We start from the raw sequence: 14,082 nt of genomic DNA, 5'->3' as shown, positions 1-14,082 counted from the left end.
AGATCAACATGGAACAACACAGCGTGAACAGCACGAACACACGAATGGATACATTTGCGCTTCTAATAACGGCAACAACAACACGATGGGTGAAATAGATCAAACATCTGTCATATTTCTTTGCCTTTGTCACATCGCTTCATCTTACACATAAAGACACACGCACCGCTAAGTCTCGTAAGTGGCAACAGCCACAGCTGTGGCGTGTTTGATGGCCTCAGTGCCACACAATCTCTCATTACCGCTTTTCTGCTGATATGTGTATGTTTGCTCCTGTTTGTGCTTGCGTATGCCTTTATGCATATGAGTGTATGTGTGTTATTGTGTGTATCAAAGCATATGTGACTTTCTCTTCTGAAAAAAACAGATGTGTCATGAAATTGTACAAGGCCTGGGTGTGAATAATGACTGACAGCCACTCATACAGAATCATAATGTCAGGCCTAAGGCGGTTTATCTAAATAGGTGTGTTGAAAAGAAGAAGCAAGAAAAGAACAAGTTGTGTGTGTACTTCTGACCTAACTGTACTTTTGAAGATAAAAATTGTTGAAAAATGTTTTTAAATCTGAAGAAATTATAATTAGCTTAAGAACAATACATTTAAGAGCAATAAATATCAAAGGAAAGACCCTGTTTAGATAGCTAGGTAAATATGTGCTAACCTCTGCCATGTTGCTAAGTCCTGTATCTGGTTCAGAAGCTTTGACTTGCAGGTGATGGAGATGTTGTCCACTCTCATAGTCCACAGCACGTGTCAGGCTGAGTGAGCCGCTCTCCTGGTTTATGCTGAACAGGTTGCCTGGGTTCACTAGCAGCATATAGGAAAGAGTCTTCCTCTGGAACGAGATAGCCTGGACCACCGCCACCCTACAGGCATATACAGGAAATAGATTCAGTACACAGGCCAGCATTTAATTAAATGTACATATACTATGTATTATGAGGAATTTCTCCTCTGGGAGGATTGAATTTCATAGGGAACATACAACTCTGTTCCAAAACATCGTGAGCTACCTAGCAAGACAGTATTTCTTTATATTTCAAAAAATTATATATTTATGTATTTCATCCGAATACAAAAAAGTACTGTTAAAAATCAATTAATTAAATATGGACTCTATTACAAAATATCTGTGTCTAATATGTATGCAACCATTTAAAAGTTTGGGGTCAGTAAGATTTAAGATCTAACTAAGGTCTTATTCTCTCCAAGGCTGCAAAAAAAAAAAAAAAAAAAAACTAAAAAAAATTGTGAAATAAAAAAAAAACTAAAAAAAAAAAAACTGTAAAAACTATAAAATTGTGAAATAATATGCTGATTTGTTGCTCAAGCCACAATTTTTATTATGTTGCAAAAAGTTGCTTAATATTACTCTATAAACCATGACCTTTTATTTTTATTCTTTGATGTATTGAAAATTAAAAAGAACAAAATTTATGAGATAGAAATCTTTTATGACATTATAAATGCCATTACTGTCACTTTTGATCAATTTAATGCATCCTTACTGAATAAAAGTATACATTTGTGCATTAACACGATTATAATGAACTACTGTATTTAATTCAAGTCTCATGTGTTTCACAAGAGAAGTTTTATTTGTGTGGCACACAGAGATGCTGTCTTAAAGTAAAACATTTCAAATTAATCATTTAAGAGTTTTTGTTTAAATTAAAATGCTCCCTGAAGGCCCATTCACACTTTAGCCTGCAGAATGTTAATTTTAAGCAGCAAGAAAGCATACAAATCATTTTCAAAAGCTATGGCCGTTTGCCAGTATGGCACCAAATAAAATGCCCATTAGCGGTCAAAATATAATGTCCCATGGTGTGAACAGGGCTTGAGAATGCAGCTGCTTTTGTAGGCAGCAGGCGGCAAGGCAATCTACAAGATTTTGTAAAATGGGAAATAATGCATGTCTGAGAGATAGTGGTTCTTTGTGGCTCTCTTGCCATGCCATCTCCCCCTCCACTCTCTTTAACTTTAATATGTCTCTCTTCTCTCTTTTTAATATGTCTCTCTTTCCATGATTAGTTGTCCTATCCTCCTTCACACAGATTATTATGCTCTGGTCTGTGCCAGTGCCTGAAGGGGGAAGTTCAGACACTGCTCTTCATGTTTATCCAGAAGTTTCTTTTAATAAATATTTGAATTTGAACACGCTTTCAAATTCAGAGCCTGGGGACAAAATAATGCATCTGTGTTCCCCCTCTCTGCCACAACCCCCTCTATTCACTCCGTCCCCCCTCTCTCAACCTCCGCTATCCCTCCAGGCAAATTGTTTCATGCAACAGATGACACATAAAGCTTCAGAGTTGGCCACGTTCACACAATCCTTCTCTTACCCTCTAATGAGCAGCAAATTTTGAATCTTCTTACACGCAGATGCACACAAACACACCCACTAACACACAGTTTCCTGTACTTACGCTTGGCCCACCCCGGTGCTCTCTGGGATGTAGATCGTGTAGGTGGTGTTGGTGAACTGAGGGGGCCGGAAGCCGGCCAGTATGAACACAGAGGCGTGCGGGCCCCTCCTGCCCTGCGAGTCCATGGCCTGGACGGTCAGTGTGTACTCCTTACTGGGGGTCAGAGGTCGCCCTGTGGTCTTCACTTCTCCTGTTGTTCGGTCTACTTCAAATGAATCTTCCCCACCTGTCACAAAGTACACACCCTTTTAATGATAAAATAAAATAAAACTAAAATTTAAATAAAAATGAAAAACTAATAATAATGATTTCAAAATATTTTATTATAATAAAATAAAAACAGCTAATTCAAAATATTAATATATACTGTAATAGTAAATAAATAATACTGAAACAACACTGATTGTGGTAAATAGAAAATTTCCATTTTAATAAACTATTTAAATATAACATATATATATATATATATATATATATATATATATATATATATATATATATATATATATATATATTTTTAACATAAAGAAACATTTAAGTATATTACGACATATAGGCCTGTTATAGGGACATGAAAAATGCATTGCATAGTAGGAACAACCTGCCAAACTTTGAAATGATAACTTATGGCATGTAGAAAAAAAATTGCATAAATCGCCTAAAAACTGTGATATGGCACTTGTTTATAATCACATATTAAAAGAGCAACTCTTGTAAAGTTCAGCTCAAAGTGCAAGAGGATTACAAAGTCATAAAAGCCTTGAAGTCTTTTTTACACACATTAGGAACCCTTCTGCCAGCTGTGGTTCAGTGCATCTCTCTGTGTGTGCACGGGAAGGGGGGGGGGGGGTGGGGGGTTGGAGCAATACGCTCCCCTCTGTTCCTCCTCCAGGACAATAGCAAGACAAGAGCTCATTTTAACCACTGTCCCCTTGAGCATGTCATTATTTGGGAGTGGAGGAAGAGGAGGTGGATGAAGAACACAGCTGCTGAGGCGGAGCAGATTTCCCAGCTGTACCCGCTCTGCCTTGCCCTTCTTGCAGCTGCTTGAAGACTCATCTGCAAATGTTCTGATTCAGAATCATGCTTGATTCTGTCTTTACAAGCCCTCTTCAAATAATGAAAAAGTTATTGATGATAATGATGTGAACTTTATGATCCATTATCTCCACTTTGCAGCTTATTCCGGTTAAGAACTGTCCACTTAGACAGGAACAGGTTAGTTTGTTGTTTTACGTTCAAGTAAAATTTAAGTAACAATCGACTATTCAGATATACATAATTACATGCTACTAAACAAAAGGAAAAATGTGATTATCTAACTGACATCATTGATTTGATTGTCATATTTGCATAAAACCCTTTCAAAAGTTTGGGGTTGGTAAGATTTTTTAATGCTTCTGAAAGTCTTTTATGCTCACCAAGAAAATATTCAATATAAAAAATATATAAATATAAAAATAATGTATTCTTGTGATAACAAAGCTGAATTAATCCAGTCTTCAATGTCACATTATCCTTCATAAATCTAAAGAAATTAACCTTAAAGTTTTGAACAATAGTGTATGCATTTATTGCATTATGAATTATGATTAGTCTGCTGCATCTATTTTACTAACAATAGCTGCCTTTACACTAATATAGTCTGGATATAGTCAAGGCTAAAGGACTTAGGTGTGAAAATATTCATAATATAACAGCCTTGATTTTGTTAAGGACATAATTTTTCATTAAAATCTTATTAAGCACCATTGTAAAACATAACATGGCTGGAATGTCACAGTGACCAATCACCATTCAAGACCAGAACAGTCTGTTTTATAATTTCTGTCTAATTTCTGCAAATTTAGTCTATAATCTATGCTTACCTGAAACATTAACACCATTTTTCCTGCAAGCACTAGTAAATCATTCTGTATGTGCAAATTGTAAATGACCTACTTGACAATGAATGACATTCAACTAAAAGACTGTTCAAAAACTCAGAAGAAGAGCGCTATAGGCAACGGCACCTAAAGCCAGAGTTTATAAACTTCTGAGTGTAATATCACCAGAGACAGAATATTTATAGCAGAGTCTAAATCCTTTTGGACCAGAGAAGTAATTTTGTAATGTCACAACATATCAGATGATGAATGACTAGCCATTATGAGAGGTTATGATGTTTCTGAAGATGTCCTAGAGGTACAATAAAACCAGTATGACACACCGGTCCTAACACACATACATCAGCATGCACACATACATGCTCATATGGTAACAGATCAAAGTTATATGTTTAAAGCACATGTCTATTTGCTTTTGACTAATTACTGTAGATTGAATTACACAGCATGTCTGCATGAGAAACATACATCAAATAAATGTAACCTTTGTCAGTCTCTGTGCACTAAAATTAAATCATGTACAGTGAACAGGAATGAATAACTATGGAAACAGCATGGATTACATTAGTGACTAAGTGCTTTATGCTATTTCTATAACAGCAGTAACCAACTGGCTAATGAAAAAGGCATGTCATTGTCATTGATTCAGAATAAAAGTATTTCAATGGTTTTCATTAATGATTTCATGGCAACTTCATGACACCCTATAAAAAGAAACCTTAAGAGGTTAACCTAGGCTAAGTGTGTCAGCTAAACCATTTGAGTTTCAAGCATAAACAATGCACAGGGTTAAAATTATTGATCATATAATGCATGTCTGCATGTGAGACAGTCTAATTCCCTTTCTATTTAAATTGGGGTAGCGTTATAACTGGCAGCATTATTGTATTGACAGTTTTCCAATGATTAAAGCGCCTGTCGTCCATCAAACCCACCATCAACTAAAAGGAAGTGAGCTGTTCCCATTGAGCCATCACCACTTCGGGCCACAAGCTTGTAGACAACAGAGCCAGCACCAGTGTCAGGGCCCACAGCTGCCAGGTAGGGGTAGGGGAACATGGCCCACTGCAGATCTGACAGGTTGGATAGGGTCAGAGTCAGCCGGCACAGGTACCATTCGTCACCTAGAGAGAGAAACAGACAAATATGTTTTGAACGCATAAAGAAATGCATCACATATACATACGGATTTTGTGCATTCATTTTATGCATTACAATACAGAAAATATGATGTAATATGATAAATAAAATTCTTAAAGAAAATAAATAAAAATATTCTTAATTATTTGAAAATAATAAGAATAATAATAACAATTGAAGAGTTCAGATGCCAAAACCTCTAAGTCCGCCTGATATGTTTTCTTTTAAATGAGCATTTATATATATATATATATATATATATATATATATATATATATATATATATATATATATATATATATATATATATATATATATATATATATATATATATATATATATATATATATATATATATATATACACCAGGTTCCTATGTTTTGGTTCAGTAATTTCAATTTAATGGCAATGAAAAGGTTATTAGTCAGTTATTGAAATGCCTTATTTTCAAAAATGTCACTTTAGTCAATTTACTGGTATTTAACAAATTTCACTGACTTTTGCTGCAAAACCAGCATGTGCTTTTTTGCAAAAACCTCCAAAAAAAGTCCAGCTCTTCGGACAACAATACATAGTAAAACGTCAGATTCTGTCAGTTTTACAGCAGCAAAAGGAACTGTCATCCTGCCAAATTTGAAGCTCGGAAATTGAAAGCCAGCTCATACACACACCGTCATTCATCTTGAAATCATATGATATGACTCGCATCTTTTGATTGGTTTCTCTGGACTTTGTTGACAAAGGGAAGTGGCGTTTGAATTTCTGAATGGGCTGACGCTTGGATTTAGCGGATTTGAAGCTGAAGTATTTAATGAACGTATACTATTTGCAGAAAGCATTCGCTCAATATCATTCCCATTTTTGACAGAGGTGGCGTTTAGCGACTTTTGCATCTGAACTCTTCAATTATTACTATTTTTATTATGTAATTGTAAATCTTTTAGATTTTTCTGAAATGTAGTTCTGATACAGGTGAAAAACCGCCACAAAAACACAGCATTTATTCAACTGATGAGCAAGAACATGAGCAACCGATCCATCCAACAATAGGCCCTAATGAGAGAAATTCAAGGCCTGTCATCTTCTCTCTCATGATACTCTTCTTGTTTTATCCCTTTCATTGTTTTCTTTTTGAAGGATACTCATAATTCTGTTCATAATCTCTGTAATCTCAGCAAAAATCCAAAACACATCTACCAGGCCACAGTGTCGTGTTTATAGACATTTAAAGCACATCTTCTAATCACAATACTAGCAAAAAGAGCAGGAGGGATAGAGAGAGCCTTCAACCACCCTGAGTTCAGTGACGCCTCTCGGCTTCAGACTGTCATTCAGCCCGAGGATGCTCAGCTACAAGAGAGAAATGACATTTCTGTAGTACACGTCATCTCTGACTTCCCCTGTATGTCCTGAGGAAGTTTGCTGTCAGAGACATGAGCCGGCTCCCTCAGATGGCCTCGGAAGATCAGACGGAGAAAGAAGGGACTTAACAGAACAGAAATATCTTTTTTGGGATGTTTTTGTGTTCTCTTTTCTCTGTTGTTTGTTTGTTTCCAGACTTAAACCGTGTTGTTTTGGGCGTTTCATGCAAAAGTGAGACAGCAGTGAGAATGAGAAGAAACTTCACTTCTAAGCATCTTGTCAAGAGGGAACATACTACCGTTACACTCACTTCCTGTCTTTTCATAGCCACGCTTTGGAGTGTGTCAAAGCAAAAAAGATACAAGGGTCGGGGGTTTGGGTGTCTTGCCTCTATGTTTCCACGTTTCTATGTTGTGATCATCTACGGAGTCAGGATGTGAAGCGATTGTGGAAAGCTTGTGAAAATGGATGGACTGGAGGTCATGTTGAGCAGACAGTCAAATAGATAAAACCACATCAATGCCAGCAGAGCAAAAACACAAACCAACAAAACCCCACAGATCACTGCACATGTTAAAGTCAACAAAAAGTGGCATTCTCTATGCAAATACATGTAAATCCTGTCAATGTTGGTGCATTTCAAATAATCAAATTCTGTGTCTGTCCACTTGCCGCTGTGATTCACTGAAGTTGAGGATAATACAGATAAATTATCAGTGGTCTACATGACTGAACCTAGCAAGATGTATGCTAAATACATGCATAAATGTATCCAAATGAGGAGAGAATGGCTTTAGCAGCATGGCAAGAAACAGAATCATAATGTCTTACTGAATAATATTTTTATATTCCAGAAACTATATATTCTAAAGGATAATAATTAATGAATTGGCTAAATAAAAGAATAATATTATGTGTTAAATGTTTACATTTCTGACAAAAATGCCAACAAGACCAAAAAGATGAATCATGGATTGTCACGTTGTGTCACACTGCTCGCTTCCATTATAGACATAGTGTAAGAAATAAATAATTATTACTTTACGATCTATCTGTTTTCAAATCCACATCATTTGAATATCATGACATCGATGTCTGTCAAAAAATAACATGCACAATTCACGGTAGTATTTACAAGAAGCAGAGGTTTGGCGAGTCACACATTTGCAAACGTTTTGAATGTGTCATTGTTTCCCGAGAAGAGACTGAAAATGGCAGCCTGAATAGCTTCAACATGATGCCCGTCAGAGACAATAACATACCTAATACATAACGCACCTGAGTATAAATTTGTTCTTCACTCGCTGAAATTGAATCGGAATAATCAGGGAACAGAGTGAAAAACTTTACACTGCATGCTTAAAAAGAATAAAAGCCAATCCATTTGAAAAACTTTGTTCACCGTGTGTTGGTTTTGACAGACTGATTTTAATGTTTTCAATAATTTTCTATTCTTGAGTGATCTTTTTTTTTATTTTTTATTTTTATAATTTTGGCAATAGATGAACCATTAAATGAGTGATCCTGAGATGAGCCCTATAGTCATCCAATTTAATTTTCATGCTGATGTAATATATATTATAAACTTGACACGTGATTTTTAAAAATGTAGTTTGATCATCTTCTCAGTTGTTTAAAAGATTAAGGCTGTTATCAAAGTTTGATAAAATGTTTAATTTTCAAATAAAAGATACATTTTTACATAATTTGTTACATTTAATTACCCATTAGCAGATATGTGTGTATGTGTGTGTATATAAAATGTTGTATGTAATGTAAAATGAGAACACAAACAGATACTGTTTTTGTAGGAGTTCTCCGTCTCTAAAGATCCACATTCTTCATGTGGACACACAGACCTCAGAAGCGACCCTTCCTACCTCACACTGAGTTCTGTGTGCAGCCCACCACTGCAGTGGCCTAAAGGTCCAACAGATGTGGATCAAACCCCCAGCGGCCAACACCCACACCTGAGAGGCTAATGGGCCACAGGCTTAATCAACAAACCTCCAGCAGGGAGAGGGCAGTTCAAGGGACGCCTAAGGAACTCTGGCCAGGCTTTCTACAAAGGGATCTCTACCCTCTAACTCCTCCAAAACAGCTGTCACAGTATCACCACATCCTGAAGAAAGATAAACAACCCTTGGATGGGGAGAATGAGAGAAGGAGGAAAGTGAAGAGTAAAAAAAAGCCTTTTAGCTAGGATGGAAATAACGAGGCCAACTGGTAACGAAAGAAGGAGATTTTTCTATTTGTTTCATGACTGGGCATCTTGCTCTTTGTTTCATAAGAACACTATGGAATCCCATCTGGGATCTCTTTCTTGCTCCGTGCATAAAACACAATGAATCAATTGCTTGATCTTTTCGGCATCACAGTTTGCTAGTTCAGATAACGTGAGAAAAAAATCTGAGGAGAAAGAGCAAAGGCCTTTGTGCATTTTGTTTACGTCTCACTAATCCAAGCTAAGCCTGGATGGCAATGAAGCAAAGCACTGGATATAATATGCTCCGTGTATAAATAGCTGGTGAATTTCATCTAAGTCCACCCAAAGCTCTGTACTAATTTGAATATCAATACAGAAGATGTCACAAATTGTAATGTTAAAAAAAACAAGATGAAGAGTGGATAAAAAAGGGGGATTGAAATGGTGCGTGTGGTGTTTGTGTTGTGTTTTCGGTCTAATTTGGTGTACGGTAATTTGGCGAATGGATGTAACAGACTGAGCTGACTGAGGAAAATTAGATTCCATTCAAAAAGATTTAAACGGTCATCAGCCGCATCTAACATGTGCCGCTTTTCTTTTCTTAGCATGTTTGTCTGCATCTAAAAGAGCAACTCAAAGGCACTGGATGATTGGAAGAATGTGATGTGTTGCCTTTGAGAGGATATGGAGCGATGAATCAATGCTGATTCACCATAAGTGCAAGGCACAAACAACAGAGGAAAGTGCATTGCTTAGAGTTTGCTCTTCCATAATTTAAAAGATTAAATTCATGCTTTATTTATGTATATGCTTTAAGTTTCAAATTTTAGGATAATAAAGCTCAGATGATTTAGTTTTGGAAGAATTTAACTTTTATTGGGAGAAGAGGCAAAAATCTTAATTTGCTCTCAATTTAAAGAGATTAAGAGACCCAAAAATTAAAACTGTCATCGTTTACTCACCCTTATGTCATTCCAAACCTGTATGACCTTCTTTCTTCTTCAGAACAAATATAAATAAAATCATTAATAATTTGAAAGTCAATAAGGACTGGGGATGTCAAGTTAAAAAAATATGAAAAAAACACCATAAAATTCTTATCAAATTACCTGAAGATTGAAATTAAAGTAATTTATTAAATATTCATTGGAATTAATGAAAAAGTAGAGATGCATGAATTAAATGATTGAATGAATTGTTCTTCTGACTCATTTGAATCAGTTGATTCAGTCAGCAAAACCTATTTGATTCATTCACAAACTGGACTGATCCAGTTCTTGAGTTCAACTGACTGTTCAATGATCCAGTCGCAGTTAAAGTTGGCATAAAACAGAAATGGCAATAGTCTTTTCTTCTCTTTTTTGATATATGTCTGATTGAAGCTTCTCAACCATAAAAGGGCCGGGACTTGATTTTGTCCATGGGGAATTGACTGGATCGTTGGATCATTGTGGTTTGCTACTGCTACAATCTCATATGAATGACAAAGGGTGTGTCTCAATTAGCTCATTAGTTCAGTAGTCAGGGCACTGACCAGGGAGTCAGCCATTTTAAGGGCTGTCTCAATCGCAGAATCCTTCCAGGGCACTGAAACGTTCGCTCCATAAAAAGTTCCACAATGCACCATGAAAATCAGGGAGCATCGATGCTGACTATGCTCCCTTAACAGAAGTTCTGAAGCACGAAGTTTCACGTGAGCCAACTCACTACACATAACGAACGTTTATATTTCAGCATAAACATCGTAGACAGTAAATGAACATAATCTAGCTAACATTTGTAATTTATTTATGGCTGAAATGTTGCACGTATATGTAAGAAGCAAATAATTTTTATGTAATGTACTTTAAATAACATTACAAGTAATGTCAGAAAGATATCAGCTGTGCTGTTGTTCATAAATACCAGTAGTGATGTTGTACAATGAGGATGTTGTCACGTCGCCGGAAATAGAGTCATAAGTGTCCCAATGTGTGGTGAACCAGCATCCTTTACTGTCCTCACCACTGCCCGAATTCCTGTACATGATATACTGATTCACGAGCTCGGGAGCTAGATAGTCTAGCCCCTGAAACTGAGAAACATGTCATCAGAGAAGAGAAGACATGTCGTGAGATAAACAAGAATTGTCAACTTTGATTTCATGGTGATTTTAAAGGTGCCATCGAATTGAAAATTGAATTTACCTCAGCATAATTGAATAATAAGAGTTCAGTACGTGGAAATGACAGTGAGTCTCAAACACCATTGTTTCCTCCTTCTTATGTAAATCTAATTTGTTTAAAAGACCAAAGAAGAACATTCAAATCTCAGCATAACACCGACTGTTACGTTACAGTCAGGATTATTAATATGTACGCCCCCAATATTTGCATATGCCAGCTCATGTTCAATGCATTACACAAGGGCAAAACATCTGGATGAGCACAGCAGAATCAACAGACTAGGTAAGCAAGCAAGAACAATAGCAAAAAATGGCAGATGGAGCAATAATAACTGACATGATCCATGATATCATGATATTTTTAGTGATATTTGTAAATTGTCATTCTAAATATTTTGTTAGCATGTTGCAAATGTACTGTTAAATGTGCTTAAAGTTACCATCGTTTCTTACTGTATTCACGGAGACAAGAGCCGTCGCTATTTTCATTTTTTAAACACTTGCAGTCTGTATAATTCATAAACACAACTTCATTCTTTATAAATCTCTCCAACAGTGTAGCATTAGCCGTTAGCCACGGAGCATAGCCTCAAATTCATTCAGAATCAAATGTAAACATCAAAATAAATACCGTACTTACACGATTAGACATGCTGCATGACGAACACTTTGTAAAGATCCATTTTGAGGGTTATGTTAGCTGTGTGAACTGTGTTTATGCTGTTCAAGGCAAGCGCGAGCTCCGTGGGCGGAGAGCACGAGAATTTAAAGGGGCCACAGCATAAATCGGCTCATATTTAACAATGCCCCAAAATAGGCAGTTAAAAAAATTAATTAAAAAAAATCTATGGGGTATTTTGAGCTGAAACTTCACAGACACATTCAGGGGACACCTTAGACTTATATTACAGCTTAAAAAAAAAAAAACGGTCGATGGCACCTTTAAAATTTGTGCCATTACTGGTCTGTTTGGGATGGATTACATCAAGACCAAACCAACGACTCTGAGAAGGCAGAAAACACATCTCAGAAACCACCTAAACAGATGATCTGGAATTACACACAAACACACACACACACACACACAACATAAGGAAAGACTTGCAGGTGTCTTGGTGAATGACAGTGTAGGCCAAGTTGTCATGGTGACTGAGAAGGTGCAGGTGTCCCCCCTGAGTCAAGTCTCCGTTTTGCAGGGTTAAGTCTTTGTGACATCCAAACAGCACGCCGGTGAGCTCATGTAATTGCCTTGCCCTTGCTGGCCTGGCAGAAGCAGTTTTTGCGTTACGGTCTAAAAAGAGAGTTCTTTTCATGCTCAATTAAACAGTCAACGATGTATATCTCATTGTTGTTCTGATGACATGCTTTTCCAGGGATGTAATTAAGTTTTCAAATCAGGGCCTTTGTCTTTCTCTCTCTCTTTCTGTCACCCTCACTCATGAACCGCACACTGAAATTCCTCCGGGTGGGATGTCTCAAAGAGTGAGAGATATGCCAAAAAAAAACTGATTTTTAACCCTTACTTTGGGTTTCAATTGTAGCTATCTACACATATACATCAGCAGACACACACACAATATATATATTATATATATATATATATATATATATATATATATATATATATATATATATATATATATATATATATATATATATATATATATATATATATATATATAAAAAAATGAGAAAATGTTATTGTACAGAGGTTTCTTAAGAAAACTTGGTGCACTGTCTTATCAAACTGTCTCAAATTAGGTAATTGCTGCCATGGAATAAGAGTGTAGAGCTATAAAATGAATGGTGGCAGTTCAAAAGTTCAAAAGTAGATTTGGGAGGTTCCAAGGTTCATTCACTACTGTCAATCATCAATTTGAGCATATAAAAGCAACAGTTAATAAGCCATCCCACCGACAATTCTTCCAGCATCCCTCCACTTCCCTATCTCCTCCTCTCTTCCATTCTTTCTCTTTCTATGCAATGTTAGGAGGGTTTTCTCTGAGGTTGAGCCGAGTCTCCTTTGAGGACAGCAAGCCAAGTTTGTTTACTATTAACTACTTAGACTTGATGTTCAGGGAAAACACATTTATACCTCGTCTTAGAAGAGGTCTCAATGATATTAGTGAGGCATTTTGATCAGGGAAAAAACTCTAAGCACATAAATGTCTCATTTTGTCAAATCTCTAAGCTGTCTAAAACTCTTGAGATATTAAAGAGACCTCATTCATGATAAGCAAGAGAGTGATATCTCACACTGAGCAGGGTGAAAGGACTCTGATGAACCAAAACACACACACAAAGGGAAAGAGAGCATGATCGTTAGTGTAGGTGTGTAAGTGTGCATACTAATCTGTAGGCAGTGATAGAGGGCAGTGTGTGACACAGACAGGGCTTCATTATTGAAGTACTGTGTGTGTGTTTGTAGACTGTGGGGGCTGTTCTGACCCAGCCAAAGCACAAAAGCACAGCGCATACTAATTAATGATCTTGCATTGTGGCCCACATTTATTCATATCATACTACACACACACAGCAAAACAATTTCACCCTGACACTGTTGATAAAGCACATTACTGTATAATACACTTTAATTGATAGCAAACCGTAAATTTGTTCATTTTTTACACTACTGTTCAAAAGTTTGGGGTAAGTATGAATTTTCAATTCATTTTTTTGATTAATTGGTTTAACAAAGCAGAATTGAAATCTTTCCAAGCACTCTCGGGTACATATATATCTATATCTGTTTGGGAGTCACTGATTTATAATGTCAAAAGCATAGTAATACAAGTAATATTTTATCCACTTCTCTCTGAAACATGGGAGAAATCCACCACAAAGCCACTTTTAACATGCTGCTTCTCTCCTCCGCTCTCATTTAGACAAAATTG

General features: G+C 36.4%; 1 protein-coding gene across 1 annotated transcript in view; it reads right to left on the bottom strand.

Annotated features, from left to right (window-relative positions):
* Nucleotides 1–14,082, bottom strand: part of si:dkey-22o22.2 (neural-cadherin) — a 144,483-nt gene that overhangs the window by 72,045 nt on the left and 58,356 nt on the right. The window contains exons 2-4 of the mRNA XM_067393595.1: nt 5,252–5,440; nt 2,431–2,656; nt 663–867 (exon numbers count right to left, since the gene is read on the bottom strand). Of these exons, the coding sequence (XP_067249696.1) occupies nt 663–867; nt 2,431–2,656; nt 5,252–5,440 (620 nt within the window). The remainder of the gene's footprint in view (nt 1–662; nt 868–2,430; nt 2,657–5,251; nt 5,441–14,082) is intronic.

Source organism: Chanodichthys erythropterus, chromosome 2, assembly GCF_024489055.1.
Source record: "Chanodichthys erythropterus isolate Z2021 chromosome 2, ASM2448905v1, whole genome shotgun sequence".
Lineage (NCBI taxonomy): Eukaryota > Metazoa > Chordata > Actinopteri > Cypriniformes > Xenocyprididae > Chanodichthys > Chanodichthys erythropterus.
Note: the sequence above shows the minus strand (reverse complement) of the source record. Positions and strands in the feature narration are given on the sequence as shown.